A 12739-nucleotide genomic window follows, 5' to 3' on the forward strand; every position below is an offset into this window, starting at 1 on the left:
AGATCTGGCTGTGGGGCTGGGATGTGGTACGTGGGAGGCTGAGGGGTTTAGAGGGGAACAAGAAGCATGCGTGGGTGTTTGGAGGGGAGAGTGTTTGGAGGCGTCTGGATGCGTTTGGCGCGCTGGGAGGTACCTATGTGGTGGTGATAAAAGGGCTTAGAGGTTGTGTCAGGTCATGGGAGAGCTAGGAGGTGTGTGGTGGTGATGGACAAGGAGGATCGCTGTGGTGGTAGCGGCGGTGATGGAAGCCAGGGAGGAGAAGTGTGGTGGTAGTGTAAGTAGGCAGGGGAGGTCTATACTGAAGGCGGCGGTGGTCTGTGGTGGTGGCGGTGGTGGTGGCGGTAGTGGTGGTGGGGAGGAAGGCGGTGGTCTGTGGTGGTGGCGGTGGAGGGGAGCATGCCAGCTGGTATGGATAGTGTTACCACCGTCATTAAAGCCTCGTCGACGGTTCAGTTTACACCCATCCTTGGACTCTTTATCAGCCTCGTCCGCTTGCCCCCTCCGCCCGCCAGCCCCCGCTTGCTGACCATGACCCACACTGCTCCTGACCGCCCATGGTAGCATCCCCTGTCATGTAAGATTCATGTGTTATCATTGTACTTGAGATTTTAGATTATCACTTCCTCCAAGGCTAACTTAACTCAGCCCCACCCAACACCCCCCCCCCCCCACCCACCGCCACGACACCTAGTCAGAACAAAGGACAGCCCCCCCCTCCACCCCCCCCCCACCCCCTCCACCCTCCTCCCCCGTCCCAGTGCTGACCAGCGTCTGGATGCCAACAACTTACGCAATTTCTTACCCTCTACCAAAACCTTACCTACTATCGTGCTTTGTACCAACAATTTACCTTCTCTCATGTTTCGTACCGTCAACTTACCTACTCTAATGCATCGTACCCTTAGTCAGCCTTGACGGAAGAAATATCTCAAATTCCTGCCAGTCACTATGATAACCCATGAATGTTACATGGGGCACGTTGGTGTCACTGGGTCTAAGACGAGGGGGAGGGGGGGGGGGGACATGGGGTTGAGTGGTTCGTAAGGTGTCATGGGGGGGGGGGGAGAATATCGTCATGCAGGCAGGGGGGAGGGAGGGAGGGAGGGAGGGTGGGTCAGAGGGGTACTTGTCATTCTCTGAAGCTGACGTATTCATGACGTTCATCCGTGATATGTTTTGTTATGAAGAAACGTTTTGTGTTGCCACGTGTCTGTGTTGGTTCCCTACTACTGCTACCACTATCGTTACTACCACCACTACCAGTATTTCTACCATCAATGCTACGACTACTTCCAATATTGCCACAACCACTACTACCACCACTCACACCACCTAACATCTGTGTCCCTAACATCTCCCTACAGTCCCACTGTACACTGAGGTATAGTCCAGGTGACCAACTGGCAGCGTACAAAGCCCACAGTTATATTCATGTTCATGGATGAAGACATGGTCAGCGAGCTAGCTGTTCACATCATACATAAGCTTAAAGGTATATCATTATTCTCAGGTATGACCACCGCTCCTATAGAGGAACAAATAGCTAATAGAGAAGGTCCAGGGGAGACCAACGAAGATTGAATGAGAACAGAGACATTTGAGTTACAAGGAAAGGCTAAAGGCCTTAAATTTTTTTGCCTACCATGTAGAAGAGAGAAAAATGAGGGGTGATCTGATCACAGCCTTTATACTTTTAAACCAAATCAATGACGTAGTTGGTGAACAGTTCTTCGGAAAATGTAGGAATACACAGCCAGAGAACATAACATGAAATTGAGGAAGAAGCTGATTGAAAATGATACAAAGAAGTTCTTACACGAGTGGCGGATGAACAGAGTAACATGCGTGAAGACATAGTCAAGACGAGTGATAACAGACATTAGTTTAGAAAGTTGTGTGATAATAAAGGAAGTACGAGTGATGGAGGGCCACCATCACCACCCACGCTACTACCCACGTCACCACCCACACCACCCATCACCATCACCACCCACACCACCCATCACCATCACCACCCACACCACCCATCACCATCACCACCCACACTACCCATCACCACTCACACCGCCGACACCACCCATCACCACCCACACCACTACCTACGTCACCTCACCACCCACACCACCCATCATGAGGCTGGCCGGCCCGCCACACATCACAACAGTCACCTCCGCTAATAATAGCTCCGTCTGCTATTATTAATATTTGGACTGAGCCACTAGGGTTCTGGGGGCCGGGTTGACACAGTCTTCAGAAACTATTTTAGATTTTGACTTAGATTTTAGACATGGACTTCGATTTCAAATTTGCTGTGAGATCCCTCCATCCCTCTCGAAGATATAGTTTGGATCGATATGTCATATTGGGTAAAACAGAAATATCTGAGTCTGCACTCCTTGCCTGCAGTACCCATACACCATTTCTTTTCTCTTTCACCAGCAACTTGAACTACTCCTTCCACCACCCACTATCTTTCCTCAAATGTCCACATCCACACTTCACCCACACACGTAAACAATGCTCTTCTACACACCACCACATCTCGCCTACTTCCCTTGTTATTTGTACTCTCACTTTATGCCAGTCCTCACCCTAGTTTCTCGTGGTATCTCCTTGCACAAGTGTCTTTTCCAAGATACCTCACTTTCACCATCCTCTTCCCGCCCATATCATTTCCTCTTAACCTAAAAGCACTACGAACTCTCACATTCGCCTCCATCAGGAGGTGATTAGACATTCCACCAGCTGCTCCTCTCTGCTCATTCATATTCAGTATTCTCTCTTTTACACGCATATCAGTAAGTACATAATCCAGTAACGCCCGCTCATTCCTACCTCACTCACCCACGTAAGCTTATGTATGCCCCACTTTTTTTTTCAAACCAGGTATTCACAATCACCAGTCCTATATATATATATATATATATATATATATATATATATATATATATATATATGTGTGTGTGTGTGTGTGTGTGTGTGTGTGTGTGTGTGTGTGTGTGTGTCGGGTGGAGGGAACGAGAAGTGGGAGACCAAACTGGAGGTGGAAGGATGAAGTGAAAAAGATCTTGAGCGATGATCGGGGCCTGAACATACAAAAAGGTGAAAGGCTTGCAAGGAATAGGGTAAATTGGAACGATGTGGTATACCGGGGTCGACGTGCTGTCACTGGATTGAGCCAGGGCGTGTGAAGCGTCCAGGGTAAACCATGGAAAGTTTTGTGGGGCCTGGATGTGGAAAGGGAGCTGTGGTCCCGGTACATTACACATGACAGCTAGAGACTGAGTGTGAACGAATGTGGCCTTTGTTGTCTTTTCCTAGCGCTACCTCGCCCGCACGCGGGGGAAGGGGGGTGTCATTTCATGTGTGGCAGGGTGGCGGCGGGAATGGACGAAGGCAGCATGTATGAATATGTACATATGTATATACTGATATGTCTGTATATGTATATGTATGTAAACGTTGAAATATATAGGTATGTATATGTGCATGTGTAGGCGTTTATGTATATACATGTGTATGTGGGTGGGCCATTCTTTTGTCTGTTTCCTTGCGCTTCCTTGCTAACGCAGGAGACAACGACAAAGTATGATAAAATAGAAATACATATTTATATATATGTATATATATATATATATATATATATATATATATATATATATATATATATATATATATATATATATATATATATATATATATATATATACAAAGAGCATAAGGTACAGGTTATATACGCCATAGTTGTGTGTGTGTGTGTGTGTGTGTGTGTGTGTGTGTGTGTGTATTTTTCGCTGGGGTGCACACATGCAGTGCATCCCATTGCAAGGGTTACGGTGTCAGAGTGCACAAGGAAGAGTTTAGGGAGCAGGAGAGGGTGTTGCCTGCCCTGTAACACGAGAGGAGGTTCTCACATCTGCCCCTGATGTTGAGTGTTGCTGTTTCTGCTGCTGGGGTGTCCTTGGTGTTGCCAAGGACCCAGAGTGTTGCTCGGGCCCCTGAGTGTTGCTCGGGCCCCTGAGTGTTGCTCGGGCCCCTGAGTGTTGCTGGGGAGTCAGAGATTTGCAAGGGATCCAGAATACTGCTCAGTGTCCCCGAGGTCCCAGAGTGTTGCTAGAGCCCAATCGTGTTACCAGAGCCTTAGAGTGTTGTCGGGGCACTAGAGTGATGTCAAGACCAGGGCTACAGCTGCTGGTATGTCCCTCGATTCCCAGAGCGTTGCTTAGGACACAATAGAGGTCCCGATGGAAGTTAGCAGGACTCAGAGGATGTTGGCAGGGCCTTACATCTGTTGGCAGCGACCTATGGGTATCAGCAGGGCTCTGTTTTTTATTGGTTGTTACCCATGGATGTCTGGCTGTGCCCCACGTGTATTGGTAGTGACCCATGCATGTTGGCAGGGCCCCAGATCATTTGGTAGTGGCCCATGGATGCTAGCTGGGACCTGCATCTATTGGCAGTAGCCCATGGATGCTGACGGGGCCTCACATATACTGGTAGTGACCCATGGGTGTTGGCTGGGACCCATGGGTTTTGAGAAGACCTTACGGATGTCGGTACGGCTGCACTAACTTTATCAGCGCAACACCATGTTCCTTTGATAGATCTGTGACTTCAAACCATTGCCAGAACCACTGGGTGTTACCAGGGATTCCCAGTGTTTCTAGGAACCTCCCAGATGTTCCCAGGAATCCGTAATGCTCCCACGGGTCAGCTGATTGTTGCCAGGGACTTCGTTCGTTCATAGGATCCCTCCTCGTGTTGCCAAGGTCTACATAACGTAATAGGAAAGTTAGTAGGAGGTTGTACAGGTGTTGTCAGGTCCCTTTGAGGTGTGTTGCGTCAGTTCCTGAATGCTGTCGCATCCCTCGAATGTTGCCAAGATTGGAGGATCATCCGTTATGCTTCCAGGGGTTCCTAGCGTTGCAAGAACCCCCTCCGAGCGTCGCCAGAAACAACCCCCAGAAGTTCCCTGTGTCCCTAGATGTTATCGTGACTCCGGTGCTTCATCTTGCTGTCGCCAGGATCCCTGGGTGTTGAGAGCCGCCTACCACTCTCCCAGCACCCCACCTGGAGTGTGGCCGGACCCCCTGTTGCGCATCACCTGCCTCGCAGGTGTTGCAGGGTGGAGTGTGGCGCGGCTTCCCTCCCTCATTCCCTCCCTCCTCCGTTCTGCCTCCTTGTCCCTAACTAGCTCAGAATTAGGGCAACACCCTCGCTGAAAGGTTATCTTATCTCCTGACGATTATCATAACGTTATCTTCCTTTGTTATGGCGCTGCAAACTTGTGAGAGACGCCCTCTGTGCCTGTGACGTGTGTGTGTGTGTGTGTGTGTGTGTGTGCGCGTCACAATGTTTATATATTCGCTGTAGCGATGGTGAGTTAGTTACCCCAGCGCACAGGCGAATATGGCAGGATTCTCCACGTATTTCTCGCAGTGTTCTCCTTCTGCATCTGTTGACAACACTAAATACCGAACAAGCGGTTAGACTAGTTCACATAAAGAGGCTTAGTACTGGTTCCTCATCTCACTGATTTTAACCATCGATGTGTATTTATGCTCGTAAAAGGACCAACGAGTTTGTCATTATGTGGAAACTGACACACACACACACACACACACACACACACACACACACACACACACACACACACAGGGGGCCCCCTACAATATGTGTTTCCGAGAAGGGACAAACACGACACCTGTGGGATGGCAGATGCGACACCTGTGGTACTGGATATCATTGTTGGGTTCCTCACCTACCCTCCTCCTCTTCCCACGTGTTGTCTATCTCTCACATCACCTATCCCCAGCCTCTCTATCTGCCCCTTCCTTCCATCATCTATCCATATCTTCTTTCATTTGTCCCTGGCCTCCTTCACCTATCCTTCCTTCCATCACCTACCCCTGGATACCTTCACCTGTCCTTCGCCTCTCCACACTGTCCCCCATTGGGGTCTAACCCCCCCCCCCCCACCCTCCCGCATAACTGACTTCACTAATCTAATGTTTTCTTCTCATTAGAATTAGAAGAAAAAAAATACGAAACTGGAATTTCCGCAAGAAAAGTCTTGCAGGATGCGTTACAACACAACAGAAGCGAGGCGTTGATGTGTCTGACCCAAGTATTGTGCCATATTTCTAGAAACAAATATTCACCAAACAAAGTTTTTCTGTGAATGAAAAGTATATATATGATCTAGAAAACATATATATATATATATATGTTGATCTGAAAAAGAATATACATATACATATATAAACACAGAATATATATCGATCTGAAAAGGAAAGGTGATGACAGTATTCCGGGTTTGAGTTTTGAGGTAATACTGCTGGACGAATCCAGGTCTGGTGAGAGGAATCTTTAGTTGGTGTTTTAGGGGGTTCCCCTGACCTGGGTCACGTGAGACCAGCCAGAAAATGACCTGAAGATGAGTGTGCGCGTATTATGCTGGAGACTCGACCGCGCCTCCCTCGCTACCACGCCCAGCCGACGTCGCTACGCCCGCGCCATGCCGTGCCTGAGATGCAAGGGCGGTAGCCCATCGCGGGTGCCGAGCGAGCATGGTCGTGAGGGCGTGGAAGGGCTCGAGGAGGAGGACGAGGGCCGGCGGGGCGGTGTGGGCGGCGCCCTGTGCGGGCTGCTGGTCGCCCTGGCCCACAGGCTGGCCTGTGGCAGGTACAAGAGGAAGCGACAGGTGAGTTACGACGTCTGCTTCATTAACCTGTTATTGTCCTCTTCCTCTTACGTCACTCACACCGTCCCTCACACCTGCTACTCCTGACGTGTGTGTGTGCGTGTGTGTGTGTGTATGCGTCTATGCGTATCCTTGAAGCCCCGCATTATGAACTTCCCAAAAGCCTGAGGTGTTGTACAGATGTGGCAATTATTATGAGAAGTTATGCCATATTGACAGGAGTGTCATTCCTCTATTATGAGCCAGTTAGGAGTTCATGGGGAGAGACACTGATTGATTTGTCTCGGTAGCTCCGGCAAAATTTATTGTGCACCCCCATGCTCATCTTGTGAGCGGTAGCGCAAAAGGATTACAGGGGGTCACAAAAGGTCTTACTCAGACCCCCGCCAGTGGGTTGATTTACATAAGATGTTACAGTTCATAATAAGTATTTCATTACATACATTACATAGTTTCATATGGTAAGTTTACCGACTAGATGCAGAAAGATGGATACAAACTTAATATTTCAGTTATCTTGTTATTAACAATAAGGTGTTTCGATATTTCTTGCTGGGTTTGTTTAGATCTATCCCTAAAATGCTCTAATTTTTCACATTCTAAGACATAGTGTTCTAGCTTGTGCCCAAACCTCTGACCACAAACTTTACAATTCACACGGTTAACATCTTCAGATAGGTTAAAGCGTCAATAGTATCTATAACCTAGCCTTAGTCTAGCAGTTACAACATCATGTAATCTGCTGATCTTATTACTTTCTCCATCTGCATGTTTTACTTTACACATTTCACTGTGATGGAAAATGTCTCTAATTATGCTTATCTGAACTCGTCTTCTTGCTTCAAAGAGGTTATCTCATTCCGTTCTAATTACAGTTTTGAGGGTTCTAATTGACCACCCAATGTTGTTTTCAACATCACCTTTACTAAGTGCAAGTTTAGCTAAAGCATCAGTTTTTGCATGCTCAGGAGGCCTACATCAGAGGGAATCCATAACATTATGATTTGAATTCTTTGAGCAATAATGTCTGAGTATTTGTGTCTGGTTTCAGAAACCAGCATATTACATTCTGATCTCGGGGTGTTAAGGGCAAGTAGTGAAGATAAAGAATCAGAGATAATTAAACTGTCTGTGGCAGTGATTTGTACCTGTTCAAGAGCGTTAAGTATGGCGAACAATTCAGTCTGCAGCGTAGATGCTCAGTTGTTTATTGTAAATTATTTCTCTAATCTATTACCATTGGGCTGGATCACAATGGCAGCACTGCCTGCCCTCCCAGTGGCAGAGTCGCGAGCACCGTCAGTACAGATGCACTTGGCTATGTTATTGTCAGTCTGGTCTCAGCTAAGTGTTGAAGGTGAAGATTGTAAGTAATCAGATTCTAGTGTGGATACGTAGGTGTAGTGACGTCAAAGGGAGTTATCAGCCAGGGAGGCAGGAAATGCTGCTGCTTTCTAATTTCATTCAAATTATGTACACCAAACACTGTCATGTGGTTAGCTGCTATTTGGATCCTTGGAGACAACACTATCTGGATCACTATGCAGAAGTTTCGTCCCATCATAAGATGGATTTCAAGTATTGTGCCTTCAGAACTGGGAATACCAAGTTCTTTCTGCATGTTGAGTACTTTAGTGGACTTCAGACAGCCAAGTATGATTCTTAAGGCTTCATTTTGCATTTGTTCGTCTGTTGATACCCTTGCTCTCGAGTAGGACCAAACCTGGTGCGTGGTAATCTATCAGAGACCTGATATAAGCTAAGTACATCATTCTAACAATTCTTATATTTGCGCCATGATTAGCGTTGTACCCTCCAACAGCTCTAAGAACTCTTAGTCTATCTGTGCATTGTTGATTTAGGTTTTGCACGCTAGCTGCAGCACATGCGACTTACACACCAAGATATATAAAGGAGGAGATCATAGTTAATCGTGTTCCACCAGCTGTCAACTTAGATGGTCCGCTCCTGCCGTTACCAATTCGTTTCTATGAGGTTATCTCTCTCTCTCTCTCTCTCTCTCTCTCTCTCTCTCTCTCTCTCTCTCTCTCTCTCTCTCTCTCTCTCTCTCTCTCTCTCTCTCTCTCTCTCTCTCTCTCTCTCTCTCTCTCTCTATATCTCTCTCTCTATCTATCTATCTATCTCTATCTCTCTCTCTCTCTCTCTCTCTCTCTCTCTCTCTCTCTCTCTCTCTCTCTCTCTCTCTCTCTCTCTCTCTCTCTCTCTCTGCATACCCCCACCTTCAATGGAATACCTAATGCCCTCACTTGACCCATCTCAAAGACCCTTTCATGTAAGCAAAGTCCTGAAAGTAAAGATTACAAGTGCCATTGATCTAAAAGGTTGCCCTCATGAAGGACACTTCTCCCTCCACTCATCAGGCGGTTCCCCTCCCTACACCCTCACACACCCCTCATCTCTGCACCACCCGCTCCTCTGTACACAGTTATCTGAAAGCCTTTGACACGAGATTTTACTCATTGCTTCCGACAGGGACGGTAAGCTGTACCACTGTAAAAGGCGGGTGATTCACTCATCAGCTGTGAGAGATGAGTGATTCGCTCAACACTCATAAGCTGTTGGAGATGAACGGTATACTCAGCACTCATCAGCTACGAGATATGAGTCATCTGCACAACAGTCGTCAGCTTTAAGATATACCAATCATCAACTCTAAGAGATGAGTCATTTACTCAAGTAATCAGTTTTGAACGATGAGTATTCTACTCATCAGTCCTCAGCTGTAAATGATGAATGATTTATTCACTAACAGCGCCAGGTAAACAGTTCCTGATATAAAACAAAATTGTAGTGAATGAAAAACCCGACTCCATTGTAAAGGCCAAACAATATCTAAAAAGATTTTGTGATATTTTATGTCCTGCAGTGTTTATTGTATTCTAGATAATATTGTGTTAGAAGAGTATTTTAAAAACATCGGAAGAGTGCTTTGGGAGAGGAAGGGGGGGTGGGAACAGCGTTTTAGAAAGGGATTACAACGTTTTAGAAAGCTAGAAAACGTTTTATAAGATCAGATAATGTTTTAAGAAGCCCACCATGCTGATAGAGTTCGTTTTAGGATCCCAACAAACGTTTTAGGACAGAAAACGATTTAGGAAGTCAACCTAAGTTGTAAGTTAAAGAACTTTTAAGAAAGCCAACCAACGTTTTGGTAGAAAGTAAACGTTTCAAAAAGCCAACCAACGTTTTAGAAGGTTAGAAACGTTTTATGAAGCCACTCAACGTTTTTGACGCATAACAGACGTTTTAAGAGGTATTCTAACTTTAGTTAGATGACACGTCATCTCACTGTTTATCTGGGAAGAAGAGCAAACCTTGAAGGTCATGGTGTACACATGTGGCGGGAGATGACGCTACTCGCTGCTCCTTCAACCACGGTCAACCCACCTGTGAGAGGAGACGAACTTATGCCACTCAGTGATCAACATGCTTTACCCACCTTCACCTTGGCTCCGGTGACTCATCCCTTTGAGAACAAGAAATAAAACCTTTATTGTCAATCATTTAAACCCCAGAAACGATGAGCAAACTTGTTTATTGTGATGGTAAACTCTGCCAGAGGAGCACTTTAATGCCCCGGCAGTGATGCCTCATTGCACTGAGTCGGCTTTCGTAATGTATAAGTACGCTCCTTTGACCATTCGGGTACGATGTCTCAATCTCTTGCAGAACAACACGATAACCTACTTTAAGTATGATTCCAAAAACCATGTCATGGGTGCGATATTTTAAGTCTTAAGGTATACAATCCTTTAACATTCTCACCACAGAAAACTGAATGCCTTTAAGTCCATAAGAATGGTGCCTCGGCCCTTTAAACTGATCCCTTCATCCCTTCAAGATGATAAGTCCTTTTAATGCCATGTCTTAACCACTTTTAGATACCATTTTCATCCCCTTCAATGCGATGCTGTTAATACTTAAAACGATAATATCCCCTAAATACTTTAGTATCCTTTAATTACTATCCTTTTGATACCAACTCCTGAATAGTACCAGCTTGCTTCTTTGAAATTTAGCCTTCTTTTCGACTCTGTAACCTTTTTGAGTACGATAAACTTGAGAAACGTAACAGGTAGCGTCACATATACTCTTCCTTAACCTTTAAGTCCCGTCACATGTATCCTTATTACTCGACCCTCCAGCAATGTCTCACCAACCCTTACTTTATCCTTAAACCGTCACACACACACACCCACTTGAACACATACCACCACTTGACCTGTGACCTCGCAACACACCGTCACACACAACCATTTAGGAAGGACGATGTCACGCCCTCAATCTGATCACTCAAGCGGCCGTGACGATCCATCGTAACGTGGTGTCACACCTCAAAAGATCAGAGTATGTGGGTCTCATAAATCTGTCACTTAAATCAATGATATCTCAAAAGTGTACCCTCGCATACCATAAGACTTTAACACTTGGGAATGACGGCACAATTCTTGAAACTCTGGGTATGAGGGTCTGACCTTTGACCTGACTCCCTTGTTGAAAGATCTGGCCTTAAGTCAGGCTGTCATGCCCAAAGGTCGTACCATCGGCTTCATGAAGTCGTACAGCCGCACTCAGAGTGGCCTTACCATTGTGATCAAAAGCTTAAGATTAATCTGCTTGTGGTGTCATAATCTGAAGTGACAATACATTTCGAAGGAGATTAAGTAAAAAGTAAAGGTCCACATCACGTTGACGTGGGGTCCACATCACACTGATGTGGGGGCCACATCACGTTGATGTGGGGAAGTGCGTGAACTTGGCGTGTGGGAGGTGGGCCATACCAGATTGATATGTGGAATGCGTGAGCTCAGTGGGGGAGTGGCATTTGGACAGCTGCTGCTGCTGCTGCTGTTGAACTTGGTGCTATAATTACCATGTTTTCCCCTGTTGTACCCTCACTCTCTGTTGCCAATCCCCCCTTCCCGTTTGCATGACCGTTTACGCCCCACACATCTCCCTCACTCTGTTTTTCCACCTAATCTCTCTTGGTATTTCTCTTATCTGCCCTACCCATGTCCTTCCCATGTTCTCCATCACTGCGTTTTCTTTTACACCCAAGCGTTTCATGCACCTGGTTGGTCGACGTTCTGTGTTACCATATACATATCATCGACTTTATGAAATTTTCTTCAAATGATCTTGTTATTTTGCTGACTTACTTTGAGACAGGAGCTGGACATCCTGACTCGTAAAGTGTTGGCATCTCTTTGACAACGTAAGCAAATGAATTTACTGCATTCATTATGAAGTATAACGCTCTTTTGATTAGCAGTAACTTCGATATTTACGTCTTTATGGCCCTCATGTGGCCCTGGAGGCCAGAAAATGTTATACACAGCTTAATATTCCTGGCTACTCCGTCGATCGAAAGTCTTGACTGTTCGCTATAGTTTGGCCCCCACCAGCACCACATCACCACCACAGGGTTACCCTCGGTGGTAAACGCCTTCACCAGAGGAACTACGGACCTGGTTGTGGCAATCTTTTAAGAACACAAACGGTAGGAGGTGGTGGGAGATAATGGCACTAGAACGGGTTTGGGCAACTGTTGTTCTACAAAATGTTAGTGTTAACCCCAGACACATCTCTCTAGCTTATGTATGAGTAGCATTATATAACTTTGCAGGAGTTCAAGTAGATATATAAAGCCTTACACAGTCCAGCCTTCATTCAGCATAACATGTTCCTACATTTTGTGGGGTACGCCGTCCTCTTTCTCGTTTTCTTTGTGAGCAAATCCAGACGAGATGCTGTCAGCCCTACCCACGCCCCCGGCCAGCCCTCACCACACCCGCTCCCAGCCCTACCCACTCCCTCGGCCAACCTTACCCACGCTTAAGTTAGTCATGGTTAGGTTAAGAGAGCCCTTGGCACAATGTTGTCTTTCCCAGGCATCAAGCTGTCTTTCTCATGCACCAAGTAGTGCTTTCCAGGTACCAAGTGATCCTTCCCAGGCACCAAGTCGTCATTACCCAAGCACCACTTGGTCTTTATCAGGCACCAGACTCCTGGTCT

General features: G+C 46.3%; 1 protein-coding gene across 6 annotated transcripts in view; it reads left to right on the top strand.

Annotated features, from left to right (window-relative positions):
- LOC139765046 (uncharacterized) overlaps nucleotides 1–12739 on the top strand; it is a 479849-nt gene that overhangs the window by 179582 nt on the left and 287528 nt on the right. For 5 of the 6 annotated variants that reach the window (XM_071692140.1, XM_071692149.1, XM_071692131.1 and 2 more), the window contains exon 2: nucleotides 6027–6703. The exons of the other annotated variant lie outside the window; for it this stretch is intronic. In XM_071692140.1, coding sequence (XP_071548241.1) covers nucleotides 6437–6703 — 267 coding nt within the window. In that variant the 5' untranslated portion in view covers nucleotides 6027–6436. The remainder of the gene's footprint in view (nucleotides 1–6026; nucleotides 6704–12739) is intronic. 6 annotated transcript variants of the gene reach the window in all.

Source organism: Panulirus ornatus, chromosome 4 (assembly GCF_036320965.1).
Source record: "Panulirus ornatus isolate Po-2019 chromosome 4, ASM3632096v1, whole genome shotgun sequence".
Lineage (NCBI taxonomy): Eukaryota > Metazoa > Arthropoda > Malacostraca > Decapoda > Palinuridae > Panulirus > Panulirus ornatus.